The 19334-nt window shown below is 53.9% G+C and overlaps 1 protein-coding gene across 1 annotated transcript; it reads left to right on the plus strand.

Annotated features, from left to right (window-relative positions):
- The first annotated feature begins 10230 nt into the window (after nucleotides 1–10230).
- Nucleotides 10231–16323, plus strand: ALX3 (ALX homeobox 3). The gene is made up of 4 exons (XM_059488142.1): nucleotides 10231–10459; nucleotides 13859–14160; nucleotides 15211–15273; nucleotides 16036–16323. Exons 1-4 carry the CDS (start codon nucleotides 10231–10233, stop codon nucleotides 16321–16323), a joined length of 882 nt encoding a protein of 293 aa, XP_059344125.1.
- Nucleotides 16324–19334: the final 3011 nt, after the last annotated feature.

Genomic DNA, 19334 nt, shown 5'->3' on the forward strand with positions numbered 1-19334 from the left:
GTTGAAAGGTCAAAGCTGTTTCTGGTTCCCCTTATCAGCTTTGGCCGAGCAGGAGGAAGCGAAGGAGACCCCGGGGTCGGGTCAGGGAGGTCACTGAGGGGACAGAGCTCAGGGGCACCAGGATTGGAGACAAGGCACTGATGGCAGAAGGTGTGGAGAAACCCAGGAGTCAGGAATGCTGGCTCTGTCCCTGCAGCCAGGCCAGGGGGGAAATGTCCCCACAGATCCATGGGGATGGTGGCACACAGCAGCCACACCATGGCCCAGTGTGGATTTGGGCACTGCAGTTACAGATTGTCCCCAGGAGTGGCCCCTCAGCTCTCTGGACCTGTTCAATGTCCCTCCCAGCACTGCTGGGTTTGGTTTGGGTCATCCATGGACATGGATGAGGATCCACACTGGATTTGGGGGCTCCTCCAGGAACACAGAGATGCCTGGGCACAGTTTCCCCCCTGAGAAGGCCTGAAGCAGTGTTGGCTTTGCAGGACCAAGGCCTCCTGAGCCTGATGAGTCCTGAGGGACAAGGTCTCCACACAGTGTGCGTCCCATGGGACCCCTTGGCCTTAAAGACAAATAACCCAGAGCAGAAGCATCTGCCAACCCAGCAAAGCTGAAATGCTGCCGAGCTCAGCTCTTGCCCAACCTTGTCTTGTTCACAGATTTCATCCTCCTCTTTCCATCCATCCATCCATCCCCCATCCATCCATTCATCCATCCATCCATCCATCCATACATACATACATACATACATACATCTCCAATCACAGAACCAGGGTGTCCATCCATCCATCCATCCATCCATCCCTCCATCCCTGTGTCCATCCCCCATCCATCCATCCATCCATCCATCCATCCATCCATCCATCCATCCATCCATCCCTCATCCATCCATCCATCCATCCATCCCCCATCCATCCATCCATCCATCCATCCATCCATCCATCCATCCATCCATCCATCCATCCATCCCTCTGAGTTCTTGGACATTCCAAGCTCCCCTTTCCCTTCCTGCTCTTCCCAGGTCCTCCCCCACCCTGCCAGGCCTCCCCCTCCATGCTGGCCTCTGGGGCAGGGAAGGAGCAGCCCCTGGAGCCCATCTGGTTTCTGTGTGGCTCCCTTGGTGCTCTCGGTGCTGTCACCTCTCATTCATCCTGACAGGTACAGCCATCACCACCAGCCTGATCCCTTCAAGTCCTGATGGGGACAATCCTGTTATGGGAAAACAAGAGCTCCTGCTGATGTGCCTGTGGGGAAAGCAAAGGCTCAGCAAAGCTGGGAGGAGTAGGAAGCACATGGGAAGGAGGAATACAATCCCTGGGATGCCTGAAGGGGTTCCTTGGGGTCCACCTCCCTGTTCCTCCAGGTGTAAAGCCATCCAAACATTCCCAATCCACCAATAAACCAGCAAAGGGAGAACTGGGGTTTATTTGCAACCCCTAACACCCCTACCACAGCCACGTGCCTCAGTTTCCCCTTGGAAAGAGGGGTGTTTTGCCCACTGGTGTTGGCTCCATGATGGAACCATGAGGATGAGGACACATCCAGCACTCCCCACCAAGCAACGCTGGAGAAGCCCTCTGAGCTCCATTCCACGTGTGCCTGGGAGCAGGAGCAGTGGGAAAAGGCAGCCCTGCCCCTGCAGAGCCCCGGCTCGGCTCCTTCCCCCGCCACCAGCCACCAAAAAAACCCCGATTACTTTCAGGTGTTGGCCGGTTAATAAAATCAATCTTCCCTCTAGGAAAAAGGAGGTGTGCAGGGGGGGATTTTTTTTTTTTTCCAAGGGCTAAACACAAACCAGAAGGCAGCAGACTCCAGAGCTCCGCTGTCCTTTCGGGACACGCTTGGAGACACTCGGCTTTATTTCTTTTCTCTTGTTTCACCCCAAGAAAAAAAAAAAATCTTCCTTAATCTTTAGGAGTTGCTACGAATTTATCCCAGGAATCCCAAGTTGATGCCATCCCACCAGCTTGACCTTGGGAAGTTTCTCACGTCGCTGTGTTGCTACAGATTTTTCCAGAGAAAACTTTTTCTTTCCGTGCAATAAATTTCCCACTTACATTTTTTAAGGGAAGAAAATGTTTTCCGGTGCTTTTGCTGCCTCTCTGTCAGGAGTGATTACTCCCAGATTTATTGGGACTTGCAAAGGAGGCAGCAATACCTGGGATCTTCGAACCTTGCCGGGATAATGATGCAGGCAGAGCTTGGCAGCCTCAGATCTGATTTATGGAGCAAGATTTCGCCCGTCCCGGTGCGTATAATTTACTGGGATCTGGAAGTGGCTCATTAGGGAATGGGACGAATAAATCCATCAATCCCCCGGGGAGGGGAAGGGCTTTGTCCAGCTCTGCTTGCAGATCTCAGGGGGAATTGGGGTTTTCCTTGGTGGCAGCTGGGTTGGGAGCAGGGCCCTCACTGGAGCGATTCGGCATCCCTGGCACAGCACGGGATGGAAATGAACCCTTGGGGTTGGGGGAAAATCCTCCTGGAACATCCCCAGGCACCCTGAGGGTCCTGGGTGGGAATCAGGGGGTGCTGAACCCCCAAATCCACAGATCCCAAGGAGCAGGGGAAGCTGGAGCTGGACGTGTTTGCTCCCACAAAGCCGATTTTGGGAACGGCTCCGATTTATCCCCGATCCCTCCCCGGATCACAGCGTTCTTTCAGTCCTTTTGCACTGCACAGCCAGGAGCTAAATTTCCCCCAGCCCTCCCAAATCATCACCTCCCTTTTGAATTTTTCCCCCATTTCCAGCATTTTCCAGCCGTTTTCCAGATAAACTCTGCCCAGGGGTAATCGCATGGAAACTCAGAATAATGGAGCCCAGAGCAAGAGGCTCAGCCCTGCACTAATGATGGGAATAAATTAATTTATGCCCCACAGGGAATTTATTTCCCTCAGGGAATAAATTCCCCCCACTCTTTAGGAATTATTGCCTCCAAACCAGGCTGTTGTACATCCCATAGGAAGCATAAATCCACATAACTCCCAAATTACTCTGATTTACACCCATTTCTCCAGCTGCCGTGTTAATCCAGGGACTGGATCCTGCTCCTGGTTCTGTAGATCTTAAATCCAAAGTGATCCCACTTAATTTAACACCAATATTTGAGACTTAAATCTCTTAACAGGTTCGAATTAAAAACTCAAAAGGATTCAAATCCTACCCCTTCCCAGCAAAGCAATTTTGCAATAAACTCCCTTCAATCAAAGATGGAATAAATTCCCTTTAATCCCTAGCTGCTTTCCTGATTTTCCAAGCACTATCAGGTTTTTAGGAGTCAAAAGAACAATTTTGCTCCCAGTTCCACAGCTTTTATTGGGATTAAATGGCATAAACATTAATAAACATAAACTCCCAGCCCAGCATCTCTCCTGAATCCCACCCACTGCCGGCTCGGCTCACTGCTGCTTCCAGGCTTCACTTCCACCTTTATTTTTAATATAATAAATATTTTTGGAGCAGCTGGAAGGAAAACAAGGCTGAACTTGCCATCCTGAAGCACTTCCCAAAGCAGCCTGGAAATTCCCCACCGGGATGAAGGACAAATCTTTCCTTATTAAAGGAAAAATCCAGCGCAGCATTGGGAGAAGGGACCCACGGAGCCCCCTCTGCCTCCTGGTGTAAAATTGAGTTTTTGGGCCCAAATTACCCAGGAGTGGAATTTTCTGACTGCAAGGAGGGAGCCGGATCCTCTTTTAAAGCAGCCCAAGGGCTTTAAACTGATTTATTCCTGCAGCTCCTTGAAAGGCCACCACTTTAATTTATAAAAACTTAGAATTTTATCCAGCAGCGGCAAAAAAAAATTTGTTTTTATACTGGTTTGAATCGGGCTAAAATAATGTTAATTTTTATTTTCCTTTGTTTTTATTTCATCCGAATCTTTTTCCTTGAAATGCAAAGGAAAAGTCCTTGAAAATGGAAGGAAAACCCCTCGAAATGCAGCAGAAAACGAAAGCGCCGAGCTCGGCGTTCCCGTCGGGTGAATCCCGTTTGTTTTCACGGGATTCGCTCCCTCGATCGTTGTTAAATCGTTAATTCACGGCACGGTTTGACACCGAACGCTGCTCCCGAGCCAGCACCGGGACAAAAACAGGAGCATCGAGGTGTCAACAAGGCAAAAAACAATGAAGGAAAATTGTTAAAAATTGAATTTTTACGAAATTCGCTGTTTTCCTGGGAAATTTCCCTCCTTTCCAGTGCTGTGTCCATCTGTTATCCCCCCTTGCTGCAGCCACACGCTTTGCACGTACAAACTCCACAATCTCCATGTATTTATACAAATTTAGGGATTTATGCAGTAACTTGCATGTGATTTCCACATGCTCATCCTCATCTTCCTGTCATACAGACACAAAATTCCGTGATTTCAGTGTCCCTGTGCTGAGAACATAAACTAACATGGAAATACACTGGTTTGGGGCAAAATAATTATATTTGCATAGGATTAAGTTCCTAGGGAATATATCAGTGTAACTATAAATACGTATATTTATATAAATATGAATTAATATTTAAATATTATTCTATGTGAATATGCATGTATTAATATTGAATTACAGAATCATGGAATGGTTTTAAGCTCATCTCTCTTTACCATCCCATGTTGCCCCAAGCCTGGTACAGCCTGGCCTTAAATATTTCCTGGGATAGAAAAATATTAAAAATATACAAAATTAAAATATTGCATAATTAATATTTTATTAATTCAATATAGAGCAGTAATTATAATAATTATAATATATGTATGGTATGTATAATAATATCTACATTGATTTATATCAAATATATGCTATTTTTATATATAGTATACAATTTATACATTGTATATTATATATTAATTCTATATTACATATTACATACTACATATTACATATTACATATAATATTAATATAATATATTAATATAATATATTAATATAATATAATATAATATAATATAATATAATATAATATAATATAATCTATTAATATATATTATATATTATATATAATATATTATATATTATATATTATACACTATATATTATATGTTATATATGTTATATGTTATATGTTATATATTATATGTTATATGTTATATGTTATATTTATAGTATAATATTTATAAATTATACTATATATTATATAATATAATTTATAACTATTATATATATACTCTACTATTTATATTATGTATATAATGTAAATATTATATATTTTTATAAATCTATATATATAGTATTTATAGCTAATATTAATATATTGAATTAAGGTATTTTATAATACAATGCAAATATTTAATTTATATCTAAATTACATCTCCAAACCTATTCACATGCCTGTAAAACACGTGTGTGACCCAGGGGCATGGTGATTCCTCGTGGGTGGATGTTTGTGTTTGTACTTTGGCTTTTTTTGGAGTCAGGATCGTTCCCTGCATCGTCAGCCTCAGAAAACAACAAATCCAGCCTGGATCTGGGATCCTGAGGGGTTTCCAGCCCCGGCTCCCACTCCCTCACCCAAAACAGCCTTGTGACCAGCAAGGGATTTTATTTCTCTCGATATAAAATACATATAAAAATTATTTTATTGTTTCCCCGGGGAATTCAGCAATTTTTCCTGCCACCAACATGAACATTCCTGACAAAACCCAACGGTGGCTTGGGCTGAAGCTCTGCAGCGAGCTGGACACCAGGATCAGAAGAGTTGGGGATATTTGGGAGGTGAGAGGGACATGCAGATGGACAAGGACAGAGGGAAAAACAAACCTAAGAAGGGCAGAGATTCCTTTTAGTGCCCCAGGAGGGGTGTCCTGGGACAGAGAGGGGCAGGGATGGGTGTCCTGGGACAGAGAGGGACACAGGATTGTTGTCCCCAGAACAGAGAGGGGCTGAGATCTGCCCAGACAAAGCAGGGATCTCACTGGAACCTCAAGAGGTGCATCCCCCTGGGGATGGATTCTCCCTGGGGATGGATCCCCTCACATAAGGATCTCCCTGCGGAGATGGATCCCCCTGGGGATGGATCCTCTTAGATATGGATCCCCCTGGGGATGGATCCCCCTGGGGATGGATCTCCTGGGGATGGATTCCCCTGGGGATGGATCTCCTGGGGATGGATCTCCCTGGGGATGGATCTCCTGGGGATGGATCTCCCTGGGGATGGATCTCCCTGGGGATGGATCTCTTTGGGGATGGATCTCCCTGGGGATGGATCTCCTGGGGATGGATCTCTTTGGGGATGGATCCCCCTGGGGATGGATCTCCTGGGGATGGATCTCTTTGGGGATGGATCTCTTTGGGGATGGATCTCCCTGGGGATGGATCTCTTTGGGGATGGATCCTCTTAGATATGGATCCCCCTGGGGATGGATCTCCCTGGGGATGGATCTCCTGGGGATGGATCTCTTTGGGGATGGATCCCCCTGGGGATGGATCTCTTGGGGCTGGATCCCTTTGGGGATGGATCCCCCTGGGGATGGATCCCCTCATATATGGATCTCCCTGGGGATGGATCTCCTGGGGATGGATCTCTTTGGGGATGGATCTCCCTGGGGATGGATCCCCCTGGGGAGCAGGAGAAGCTCCTGGAGCACTCCAGCCTTGGGACAACAGCAGAGGAGTAGGAGCGTGGCCCTGGCTGAATCCCACATTTTCCTCAGGCAAGGGAATGAGCCCATGGGCATCCCCCAAATGCCCATCCCTTCAAGGACAGAGGGAATGGCCTTTGTGCTGCTGTTCCAGATCCCTTTGCCCACACATGGTGCTTCCCCAGGCTGAGAAGAAACAGGGATTTGTTTTGCCTGGGGTTGAGAGGAGCAGCAGAGCTGGAGATTGTCCTCCAAGCCCCAAGCTGGGCCAGGAAACACCCAGCAGAGCCAGGAATGCTGCAGCAGGGAGGGGCCTGCAGTGCCTGATCACCCTCTGGACAGCTGTCCCCCGACTGTCCCTTCTGCCACCACCCTGAAGCTCCTGTGCCACACACGGCCATGATGAGCCGAGCTTGGGAAAACTGCAACTTGGGAAACGCTGCAAGGCCCCTCCAAAGGGTTCATATCCTTATACAATTATTCCTTTTCAAAAATTATTATTTAAATATTATAATTGCTGCAGATGCCCTGAACACCCTAGACAACCTTTTAACTTTTCAAAGAGTCCTAAGTAGGATTAGAAGCAATGTGAATATGACAGAAATCTTCCTTTCCAGAGCTTTTCCTCCACAGCCTCCCAGGAATGGGCTTTAGTCCATAAATAAAACCCAACTGCCCTTGAGGAAAAGCTGGACCTGGATGTCCTCATCTCCCCTGGCTGAGCCTCAGGCTGGGAGGGAAATGTGACCTTGGGGAAGGAGCAGGAGCACCGGGCATGGCTCCATCCCCGCCAGCATTCCCAGGGAATGCTATGGAGCCTTGGCTGGGGAGGGAGGGATGTTCCTCCAAACCAGAGCCCTGCAGAGCTCTTCTCTTCCCAGGGGAGGAGAGGAGCACTCAGGGATGGCTGGAGACAGAGGGAAAGCAAAAGGGATGCAAAAAGGGAGGGGAAAAATCCTCCCAGCGAGCAGGAAACAAAGCAAAACCAGCTTTTCCCCACAGAGGATCCCATCAGAGTCCTCCTGCCTCTCTTGATGGCTCTCTGGTGAGGATCACTTGGTGGAAGATCCCATTAAAACTGGGCCACAAGAGGTCATTAATTAAAACTGGGCCACAAAAGGTTGTTAATTAAAGCTGGGCCACAAAAGGTCCTTTCCATGCAAGAGCCGACCCCGCAGCTCTTCCCCTTACGGAGATGGAGTTGGACTCTGTGACGTTGTGCAAAGTTTCTCCTGGAAGCTTTTCAAGTTGGTGGGATCATTCTTTGCCCAAAAATAAGCTCTGATCCATGGAAAATGAGCCCCAGAGAGCGTCAGGAGCAGCACGGGGAGTTCCCTGCTGCAGTCAGTCCCACGCTGGCACCAAAGGGGCAGCACTTTCTCTGATCAGCCTTTCCCTGATCCCAGAGCACCCACCCCGAACATTCCCAAACCCAGGAGAACGAGGCACCCTGCTCTGGCTCTGCAGAACAGGGCAGAGGGCTGGTGGCAGGCTCAGAAGCAGATCCTGGGGGTCCTGATCCTCATCCTGCCCACTGGAAGAACCAAATTCCTCGGCAGCTCCAGAAACCAACACAAACCCCCCAAAATCTCACAAACCTCGTGCTGCCTTCAGCTCCAAACACCCCAAATCCCACCTGCCCAGGACCTCTCCACCTGCCCAGGAGGGTCCCAGCAATCTCTGGAGCCTGGAAAAGCAGCAACCCCTAAACCTGGAGCATCACACATGGATAGACTCATCCCTCTGCCATTAAATCCCTTTAAATGCCAGCAGTAAAACTGGGAGAGCAACCTTAAAAACTAATAAGCCTTTCCAGGAGTTATGCTATGTTTAATAATATTTAATGACCTGGTGTGAGCCAGAGGCCTCCCAGTCCCTATTTAGCCATAATTTACAGCACCCTGTGAGCTGTGGACAGTGGAACAGGGAAAATCCTGGCAGCTCCAGCTGCTGCAAAGGGAAAGTGTCAGGGAAGGCTTGGGATGCCCAGGGAGAACTGTGGGCATTAAAAGGGTGCCCACCCTGCTAGGAAGGAGCCAAATCCTCTTTTAAAGCAGCCCAAGGGGTTTATACTGATTTATTCCTGCAGCTCCTCGAAAGGCCACTACGTTCATTTGTAAAAACTTGGAATTTTATCCAGCAGTGGCAAATAAAAAATGTTGTTTGGATACTGGTTTAAATCTAATAATGTTTAAAGAGGGGGCATTGCATGCTCAGACCCCTCTGTGCAGAGCCAGCCCCTCACAGGATTCTGAAGGAATGATTTTGAGTCCAGGATCACAGCACAGCATTTCTCACAAATTCAGTTTCCCTGAGCAGGGCTGGAAAATGCAGCTGTGATTTACACCACAAACCCACCACTCCTGCAGCAACAACAGCTTTCCAGTGACCAAACAACACATCAACCCCTGCCAAGACACAGAGGTGACATTTACAGCAGAAACTCTTTGAAATGAGATTTTCTCGTGATTCCAGATTTTCACCGTGCCTTGGTAACAAAGTCCTGCCCCGGCAGCAGCAATGAGAGCATTAATGTTATTTATGGTCAGTGTTATCCCCTTGTTCTGCTATTTAACATCAAACATCACACATCTGGGATCCTCTGGGCTCCTCTCCACCTCTTTTTGCTGCTCACATGCAGCTCATCCCCTCCCACACCTGCAGGTTGTGTTTTCATACACCTGGAGCAAGGAGTGGTGCCCAAGAATGAACTGAAAGTGTTGAAAAACATCAAATGAAGAGATAAAACTTCATCCCTCAGATTTCCACTTAGTTCTTCAGGCCCCTTATTTAGTTCCGTCTCCAAATCTTTGAATTCCAGATCTTTCCCCTCATTTTGCAGACAAACACCCCCAAAGCTGTATCATTCCCCAGCCTGGAACTTTATCTCCCCCTTTTCTGCATTTTGCTCCTCCAGTCCTGGTGAGCAGAGGAGCAAAATGCAGAAAAGGGGGAGATAAAGAAATCCAAGCTCTGATCCACCCCAGTGCCTGATGCCAAAGCCAGACCCAAGCTGGGGTGAGGGAATCCAAATTCTGGGGGTGGAAACACCAGCAGGGACACAGGGGGGATCCCCTTGGTGCTGGGAGCCACCAGGCACAGCAGGGCCAGCTCCAGGGACACTGCGGGATCCAGGGACACTGTGGGATCCTGGCTCACACATCCTGGGGTCACCATCATCCCTGAACCACCCTGACCCAGGCCTGGCTTTGGTTTTGGGCAGGGAAAGGCTGCCAAGGGACTCTGTAGAGTTTGTGAAAGGGAAAATAAACCCAGGGAGCATCAGGGAAATGGAAGTTTCTCCCCTGGCTGGTGTTTCTTGCTGCTATCAGCAGTGAGGGATGGAGTTTGGGATCACAGAAGAGCCCAGGGTGTGTGGTGGAGCTGGGAGAGCGGGGATGGGGGGCACGGCTCACGCTGCAGCCCCTGCCCCGGGGGATGTGACCCACGCGGGACAGCGTCCCCGGCAGGGCAGGATTTGGGATTAGAGGGTTAACCCAGAGCCCGGGAGGCCGCACGTGACCGGCTGGGGGCCGGGGGTGTGCGGGCTGGGGGGGCTGCGGGCGATCCCTCCCTCCCCATCGCCCCCGCCCCCCCCATCCCCGGTGCCCCGCACAAAATCCGCTCCCGCGGAGCGTCCCCGTGCCCTCCGAGCTGCGCCATGGACACGCCGGGCTGCCCGGCCTTCCCCCCGCCTCGCCGGCCCGGGGCTCCCCCGGGGCTCCCCCGGCCTCCCTCCGCCTTCGCGCTGGGCGCTCCGGGGCCCCACCGGCGGCCGCCGCCGCTCAGCCCCCGGCCCGGCCGCTGCCCGCGGTACCCGGGGGTGCCCAGCCCGGGTCCCCCCGCCGTGGCCGTGCGTGGGAAGCCGCTGTACCCGCCCGGGGCTGCAGGTACCGGGGAGCCGCGGGTGGATGGGGGGCCGGGGCAGCCGACCCCTCCCGGCCCCTTCTGCTTCTCTTCCCCCTCTCGGTTCAGCCGGGACCCCAGCCCTGACCCCTCCCGAGGGTGTCATTGCGCTGAGGCGGTGACATTGCATTGTCACTGCTCCGAGGCGGCGATGTCGCGATATGGCCCCGTCGGGGACAAGCAGGGCGTCCCCCGACGGGAGCCGGAGCGGGGAAGGGCCGGTGCTGCCGAGTGTCGGCAGCGGGGCTGTGTCGCGACAGAGACCGTGGCGTCCGGGCTGTTCCCGTTCTCCAGAAACAACGAGGGAAGGGGGAGAAAAAGCGACAGGAGAGACCCGGGCCCGCTGCCGCGACGGCGGGGACCGGCCCGGGGTGGGGAACGGCGGGTCCCCGTTCCCGGGGATGGAGAACGGCCCGGTCCCCGTTCCGGGGATGGAGAACGGCCCGGTCCCCGTTCCCGGGGATGGAGAACGGCCCGGTCCCCGTTCCCGGGGATGGAGAACGGCCCGGTCCCCGTTCCCGGGGATGGAGAACGGCCCGGTCCCCGTTCCCGGGGATGGAGAACGTCCCGGTCCCCGTTGCCGGGGATGGAGAACGGCCGCGCTCCCGGAGGAGGCTGCAAAGTCGCGTCCGGCCGCCGACTCCGCTTCCCGGAGCCCACCGGGCAGGAGCGGCCGCAGCACGGACGGGCCCGGGGCTCCGGGACCTGGGGGAGGCCGGGCTGCGGGGCTGGCAGCGCTGCCCGGTGTGCCCGGTGCCCGGTCCGGAGCCCAGCGCTGCCCGGTGTGCCCGGTGCCCGGTCCGGAGCCCCAGCGCTCCTGGTCCCTCGGTGCCCCTCTCGGGGGCAGCACCGCTCTCGTTCCCAGTACCGGGTTGCGGCTCTCCCGGTTCCCCGGCTCTCCCCGGAGCTCCAGAGCTCCCGGTTCCCCTCGGCCCGGCTGTCCCGGGGCTCCGTGGCCGTTTCCAGGCTCGGACAGGACCGAATCCCTTCCCGGTTTCTCCCGCCGCTCCTTCGCGCTCTCCCAGCCCGGCCCGTCGGGAGCTGCCCCGGGTTCCACTTTCGCTTTAATTTCATTCCCCCAATTCTGCTTTAATAGAAAAAGCAAAAGGCAGAGCCTGGGAGCGATGGGAACCAGGTGGGACCCGGCAAAGCCGCCTCGGGGAACAGGTAGAAAAAACCCCGAAAAGCCGGGAAAAGCCGTCAGGAGCACCGGGAGGGCCCCGCTGCAGCGTTTACCTGCTCCAGCCGCGGCACGGGGATGCTGCCGACCCACGGGTGTTTCCTCCGGTTCCTGGGAGTCCTTTCCGTGCCCCCATCCCTTCACTACTGATCCTTTTGAGTTCCTTCCCCTCCCCATTACCCCAGGAATTGTGCAGCTGTTCCCCAGCTGCCGCCTTCCCCAGCGCCGCCAAATCTTTCGGGGGGTGTCAGTTTAGGAAGGAGTGGGAGCAAAATATCTGAAAAATATCTGTGTCTTCCCTTTGTGCCCCGGTGCCGCTGTGTTTGTTTAGTTTCGTGCCTGTATCCCGCTCCTTCCTGCCTTTTCCTTCTTTCTGGCTATTTATTTATTTGTCTCCAAAGCCAAAACCCGTGGGTCATTTGGAAATGCGCCACGTTGCCTTTGAAAAAAGGGGAAAAAACCCCCAAACTCGATGCTTTATGCAGCAGGATTTTATTTTGGTCAGTTTTTCCTTAGTTTTGGCTATATTTGGGTCTGCTCTTTGGTGAGATTTGGTTTTGAATCATTAAAACCCTCCAGGTCAGCGGCTGAGCCCTTTGGAGGCCAGAGCAGGGAGGAAATGGCAATTCAGCCTCATTCCTTTGCCTTGTCCATGACCAGACAGGTCGGTACTGAGAGGGACCAGGAGCAATCACCCCCCCAAACCTCCCCCAAATTACAATTCCTCATTAATTCAAAGCAGCTGGATCGGAGCTTGGCGGCTCCATAGCCCCCAAATTGCCTTAATTAGAAAACAACCAAAAATCCGAAGTGAAAGGCTGGAAAAGGCCGTGCTGGGGCTGCTTTGGGTGGCTCTGCAGGGATGGGGACCCCATTTCCCTGCTCTCTTGGAGTGTGGTGGGGAGGAGGATCCATCCCAAAGGAGGCATTTCCCCTCCTGGCCCTCTGAGGCTTCACTTGCAGGAACCCCCAATCTGCAGCTGGTGATTGGGGTGGGATCAGGGCAAACCCAGCAATTTTAGGTTGTCCTTTCCCTAGGTGACCCCTCAGCAGATGGGGGACCCCAGGGCACCCCTCTCCATCTGCTAATTCCCTGCTCACTTCTCCTTTCCTTGTCTCAACCCATCAGAGTCCCAACAGCACCCAGAGATTTTGGAGCTGCCAAGCTCTGGGTGTCCCCATGTGGCGACAAATGACCCTCCTGGGGTACAGAGGTGGCCCCCAAACATGTGGCAGGAATTTTCCTCCTTGATCCTACTCCATTATCTGCCCCAGTGATGCAGCAGCACCAAAGGGAAGGGGGGACCCCCCAGATTTCTTGCTCTGGTCCCAGAGGAGGGTGAGGAAGGGGAGTTTTCTTCAGCAGAAAAAGCAGGATGGGATTTTTCACTCCAAGAGTTTTCCCGGGAGCTGCAGCTCCAGGGAAGGGCTGGCTCAGGGGCACAGAGCACCCCAAAGGGCACCCACTGCTCCAGACAGGATTTCCCACCCTCCAGAGGCTTTTCCTGCCCGCAGCTCCTTCTCGGGGTGGATTTTGCCCTTCTCAGGATTGGATTTTTGCCCTTCTCAGGGCGGATTTTGCCCTTCTCAGTGAGCGTGGATTTTGCCCTTCTCAGGGGTGATTTTTTGCCTTCTAAGGGAAAGATTTTGCCCTTCTCGGGGTCGGATTTTTGCCCTTCTTGGGGATGGGTTTTTGCCCCTTCTCAGGATTGAATTTTTGGCTTCTCAGGGATGGATTTTTGCCCCTTCTCAGAGGTGGATTTGTGCCCTTCTCAGGGACGAATTTTGCCCTTCTCAGTGAGTGTGGATTTTTTTGCCCTTCTCAGGGGGGCAGTTTGTTCCTCTTGGAGATGGATTTTTGCCCTTCTCAGGGACTGATTTTGCCCTTCTCAGGGGTGGATTTTGCCCTTCTCAGGGACGGATTTTTGACCTTCTCAGATATGGATTTTGCCGTTCTCAGGGGTGGATTTTTGGCTTCTCAGGGAGGGATTGTGCCCTTGTCAGGGACAGATTTTTGCCCTTCTCAGCAATGGATTTTTGCCCTGCTGTGTGTCCATGCTGAGCCCTTTCTCCTGGGACACTACTGTGACATTCCCTGGGACGGGACGGGATGGCATGGAGTGGGATGCCAGGGCTGTGGCACGGACAGTTCTGAGCTTCCTTGGCACTGTTAACACCCCTGGTGCTGTGCCTCTCCCCCCAGGTGAGAAGGGCTGCAAAGGTGGGTTCCAGGCCATTCCCACAGCCTGCAGGGTCCCCCCAAAAGCCCCGGAGGACTTGGGGTGCCCGCTGGCAGCACCCCTGGGCAGCCTCCGGGATTATGGCATCCCTGAGCTCCCCGAGCCCCTGGGCAAGAGCAAGAGCAAGAAGAGGAGGAACAGGACGACGTTCAGCACGTTCCAGCTGGAGGAGCTGGAGAAGGTTTTCCAGAAGACACATTATCCTGATGTGTACACCCGGGAGCAGCTGGCACTGCGCACGGACCTGACCGAGGCCAGGGTGCAGGTATGGGCACAGAGGGATGGGCATGGGCACAGAGGGATGGGCATGGGGCTGCCAGGAGAGGGGTTCTCCTCTCTGCAAGGTGGTGCTGAGATAGAAGCTGATTTCCCATGAAAATGCTAAATCCCAGATGGAATATCTCAGGTTCTGCACCCTCTGCTGTGGTTGGGTGTTGGTTGTCTCAGAACCCTTTGCACTTTCCCCCTGGACCCAAAGGGTGGAAAGAGCCAAAATTTGGGAGGTCAGTGCCAACCACCCCCCCTCAGAATGCCCTCATCGTGATGCCCCCCACGAATCCATCATTCCCAGCTCAGTTCCTCAGGAGAGGAACCTCAGGAGCTCCCGTGGGTGGGACTGGGGCTGGGGTGGCACATCCTGGACCTGGGGCAGGGTGAGACCGACCCTCCCTCGCCAGCTCTGCTGTCCCCGTGGCGTTTGAGGCTCCAGGTGGGAGGAGGCACCTGGAGGGGGCTCCCAGCAGGGAGGGAATGGAGGAGGAGGGTAAGGAATGAGCAGGGAGCTGCCATCCCCAGGAGCAGGGACAAGGCACAGGCAGGGGGAGTGTCCCCAGGAACCCACCAAAAGTGCACTGGAAATGTCCCCAGGAGCCTCCAAACCCAGATTTGGGGTGGATTGAGATGAAACCATCCATAGCCATGAGCCTCAAGCCAGGTATCCCGGTGAGCATCCTCCTCTCCGGGAGATGCTGCTGGAGTTGTCCCCACCCCAGCACAGAGGGGACGTGCACATGGGACATCAGCACCCGAAAAGCCTCATTCTGCAGCAAAATCTGGGATAAACAAGTCCCAGAAGCAGCAGGGAGGGGAAGGGGGAGCAGGAAGGATCATTTTTTGTGCGGGACAAGATAATCCTGGTGTTGGTCAGAGAGCTCCAGCGCTGAGCACAGAGCAGCTTCCCTTGCTCGGCTCCGGCTCTGGGGCACCGTGCCCGGCCCCTCCTGGCCCTGGGAGGAGCACAGAGCTCGGCAGGAGCTGCAGTGAGCAGGGGAAGGGTCCCCACATCCCCGCACCTCAGCCCCCTCCTCCATCCCAGGTTTGGTTCCAGAACCGCCGGGCCAAGTGGCGGAAACGGGAACGCTACGGGAAAATCCAGGAGGTGAGAGAGAGACGGCTCGGGAGCTGCTGCAGCCCCTGTGAGCCCCCATTCCCAGGGGAGGGGTCCCGCCAAAGCACCTGGGGGTGCCCCACATCATTCCTGCCCCCCCACATTCCCACTCCTGCCCCTTCTACCCTACATCACCCATTCCTGCCTCCAACATCACCCACTCCTTCCCCTTCCCCCCACATCACCCATTCCTTCCCTCCCTGCCCCACATTCCCATTCCTGCCCCTTCTCCCCCATATCACCCCTTCCTGCCCCTTTTTCTCCCCCCGAATTTCCCCATCCTTGGGAGAAGTTCAGCCCAGGATGGAAAAGAGGGAGGATCACATTTTGCCACATGCTGCTTTATGTTCCACTCCATTCCCCTCTGGGGCAGGTTTTGGGCTGCTCCTCTTGAAGATCCCCTTTAGTCTCTCACCAATCCATCTGTGCTTCCTGCCCTCCTTTTCTGCAAAGCTTCATTTTCCCCCTCAGTATCAAAAAGCAAAAAAATAATTTAAAGCTCAGCTTCATGCACTTCCCTGAAGCCAAACTCTCCCAGAGGGAATAATTCGAGCAGGATTCAACCCCCTCAAGGGCAGAAAACAGAGCAAAGGCATCGCTCCCTTTGCACCCTGAGGGGAATCCTACAGGGGTGGGATAAGAGTTATCCTGAAGGGGAACATTGGGATCTAAAGCAGAATGGGGGGAAACTGAACAGGGTGTGATGTCCCCACCCTCATTTTGAGCTTTTTGTTTTTGTTGTTGTTATTCCAGCTGCAGAACAACCTGTGGCCGAGCCCTGGGAGCCCCCCGGGGCTGCTGCCCCCCGAGCCCATCCCGTCGCCCTGCATGTCCCCGTACCCCCCCGCTGCCAGCAATGGCTTCGTGGGCATCCCTGCATCCCCGGGCATCAACAGCCTGTACCCCCTGCCCGGGCTGCCCCCCCCGGGGCTCCCCTACCCCTTCGAGCCCGCCCAGCACGAGTACAAAGCGCCGCCGCTGGTGCCGCCGAGGATGAAGAGCAAAGAGGGCGCCGGGAGCCTCCTGAGCTGGGCCACATGATGCCCAAGGGCATGGACGCGGAGCCTTCATCCCCCCGGAGTGAATCCCCCACCCCAGGGAGGGGGGCAGGCTGGTGGGGTCACCTTCACCCCCTCTCTGCACCCACCCCAATGAGAGGGGCCGGGGGAGGAAAAAGAGGGGTCCCCAAAGGCAGGGGCAGCTCGGAAACGGCTCCCTCAATTTCCTGAGCCCTTCCAGCATTTTCAGGACTGTGCTTGAAGGAAATTCCCGGTGCTTTCCCCACCCCACCACCGTGTGTGCCCCCTGCCAGCCCTGGGTAGGGCTGTGGAGCACCAGGGCAGCAGTTTTGGGGGCAATTCTCCCTTCCCCAGCTGAAATTTGGTCGCTCACTCCCTGCCCAGCACAACCAGCAATGGCAGAAATCGGGCTCTTCCTTCCCAGTCCATACTGGGAAGATCCCAGGGATGGGTCAGGCTGTGGGGTCTCCTTCACCCCCTCTATGTACCCCCTGCATCCAGCACTGCCCTCACCCCAATGAGAGGGGCCAGGGGGAGGAAAAAGAGGGGCCCCCAAACCCAAGGGCAGCTCGGAAATGGCTCCCTCAATTTCCTGAGCCCTCCCAGCACCTTCAGGGATTGGGTTTGATGGAGCTTTCCTCACCCCTCGTGTGTGCCCCTGGGTGGGGCTGTGGAGCACCAGGGCAGCAGTTTTGGGGGCAATTCTCCCCTCCCCAGCTGAAATTTGGCCGCTCACCCCCTGCCCAGCACAACCAGCAATGGCAGAAATTGGGCTCTTCCCCTCCCAGTCCCATACTGGGAAGACTGGGCTGGAACAGCTGCTGGTACTGGGTGTTACTGGGAGCAGGGCCAAAGCCCCCCCAGAGCATCACAGCTCGGTCTGCTCCCTCTTGGAGGGGAAATAAGGCCCTGGCACAATAAAACATCCCAAATTAAGGCTGTTTCTTGGGGAGGGTCACCCTGTTCCCCCTAGGAAGGAGTTTTAATCCCAGCAGTGGGATTAGATTTCCAGTGGGAACCCAGTAATTCCCAGTGGAACCCAGTAATTCCCTTTGGGAACCCTCCCAGCAGCTCCAGCTGGGCTGTTGGGGCACAAACGAGCAATTTTTGGGTGAGGGGTTTCTGCATTTTGAAGGCTTCTGAATGTTACTGGTGGTACCTTAAATGCCAGTAGTGAGGGGGCACCTCATCTGTTCTGGGGGTCTCCAGGGGGGCTCCTCGAGTCCCCCCAAAAGCCAGCATGTCCTGTCCCGCCCTGTCACCCACTGTGACCTCCCCCACTGTAGGAAACACAAAAAATGAAGCCAGGAATGTCCCAGCTCACCCCAGCCCCAGGGACACTCTGGGGCCAAACCCCCTCCCTGCCCCACCTGCAATGCCCCCCTGCCCCTGCCCCACATCCTGAGACAGGGGGGACACCCCTGGGGGGCACCTGGATGCCCTCACAAAGGCACCAAACCCAGGCTGGAGAAGCCCGAGGTTTTCAGGCAAGCCCTGGGCACAGTGGGTGCCAGCCCAGGGCTGCCCACCCTCAGCCAGGACATCTGACACCCCCTCCCACCGGTGGGCATTGTGTTACTCATTTCTAAACAATAAACCACATTTTTCATAAGTTAATTATGGCTGCAGCAGCCCTATAAAGTCAGAAGGGCTGGGGATGGAGATTCCAAACAGGCTCCTCAGGCCTGTTCTGGTGCTGGGGATGGAGTTTGGGGGCAGGATGGTGCTGGAGGCACCCAGGTGGGTGCTAGAGGTGGGAACAGCCCTGGCAGGGCACTTCCAGCAGTGCTCTGTGGTTCAGGAGGGCAGTAAGAAAATAAAAAAATAAAATCTCCATTTAAAACCTCTGTCCTAGGGAGGATAAAATCCTTTTGTCTTCCACTGAGAGCTGGGCCCTGCCAGGACCTGATGCTCTCTTGGAATGTGGGATGAGGGACGAGGTTTGGGCTGCTGAACAGCCCAGCCACAGAGTGCTGCAGTCCTTGAGGCTGGAAAAGCCCTCTGGGATCATCCCAGCCCAGCAGCACCACAGAGTTTCCCTCTAAACCACGTTCAGGGGTTCACTGGGGTGCAAAGTGGTGCTGAGGGAGCTTTGCTGGGTGGGTTTGCAGTGTCCTGAGCAGGGTGAGCAGGGATTTCTGGAAGTTTTAGTCATCATTAAACCAAGCCAGGGCAGCTTTTCCTTCTCTGTGATCTCCTGGAGGCACATCCAGACCTGGCTCTGTGCTGCCCACGGGGTCAGGGTGCAGCACTGGGCATGCAGATGGATCCAGCTCAATGTCACCCCTGGCTGAGGGGAAAGAGGGCACGATGGGGCAGCTCCAGGCATGTTACCATCCATGCTGAGCCCACAGAACTTCTCTGATGGCTCATAAGGCTGAGTTTGCTGCTTCTGTGGCTGGGGCTGAGCATCCCCACAGTTGGATTCACTCCTGGAGCTCCACAGGCTCAGAATCCCAGCAGGTGATGGGGTGGAATTGGTGCTGTCCCAGGTTCCCTCTGCCCACAACCATCTCTGCAAATCCCTGCCTCAAATCAGGGTGAATCCCCCAGGGTTTCATCCCCCAGGGCTGCTGCTGCCCCTCTGCCAGGGAAACTGAGGCCAGGCAATGTGCAAGGCTGAGCTCTGGCAGGATTTGGTGTCAGGATTCTCTGCTGGGAGCAGGGACCAAAGAAAATCCAGGTGGTAACACCACCAAGAAAACCCCAGTGGTGACACCACAAAGACAATCCCAGGTAACACCACAGAGGTGTCAGAAATCCCAGCACAGAGCTGGGGAGGGTTCAGTGCATGGGACAGGGAAATGCCTGTGAGAAGCTGCTCCCCACAACCAACAGACAGGGTGAAAAATAAGATTAAACCTTCTGGTGAGGAGCCATGTACCCCTGGGGTTTGAGGGATGAATGGGGACAAGGACATGGGATGAGGAACTCTCATCCCAGCCCAGCTCCAGGCAGGAGGGACAGGGACAGAGCCCAGCCACGCTCAGGGCAGAGGTATCACCAAATATATATAATATATGTACAGCTCCT

Source organism: Ammospiza nelsoni, chromosome 23 (assembly GCF_027579445.1).
Source record: "Ammospiza nelsoni isolate bAmmNel1 chromosome 23, bAmmNel1.pri, whole genome shotgun sequence".
NCBI classification, from domain to species: Eukaryota; Metazoa; Chordata; class Aves; order Passeriformes; family Passerellidae; genus Ammospiza; species Ammospiza nelsoni.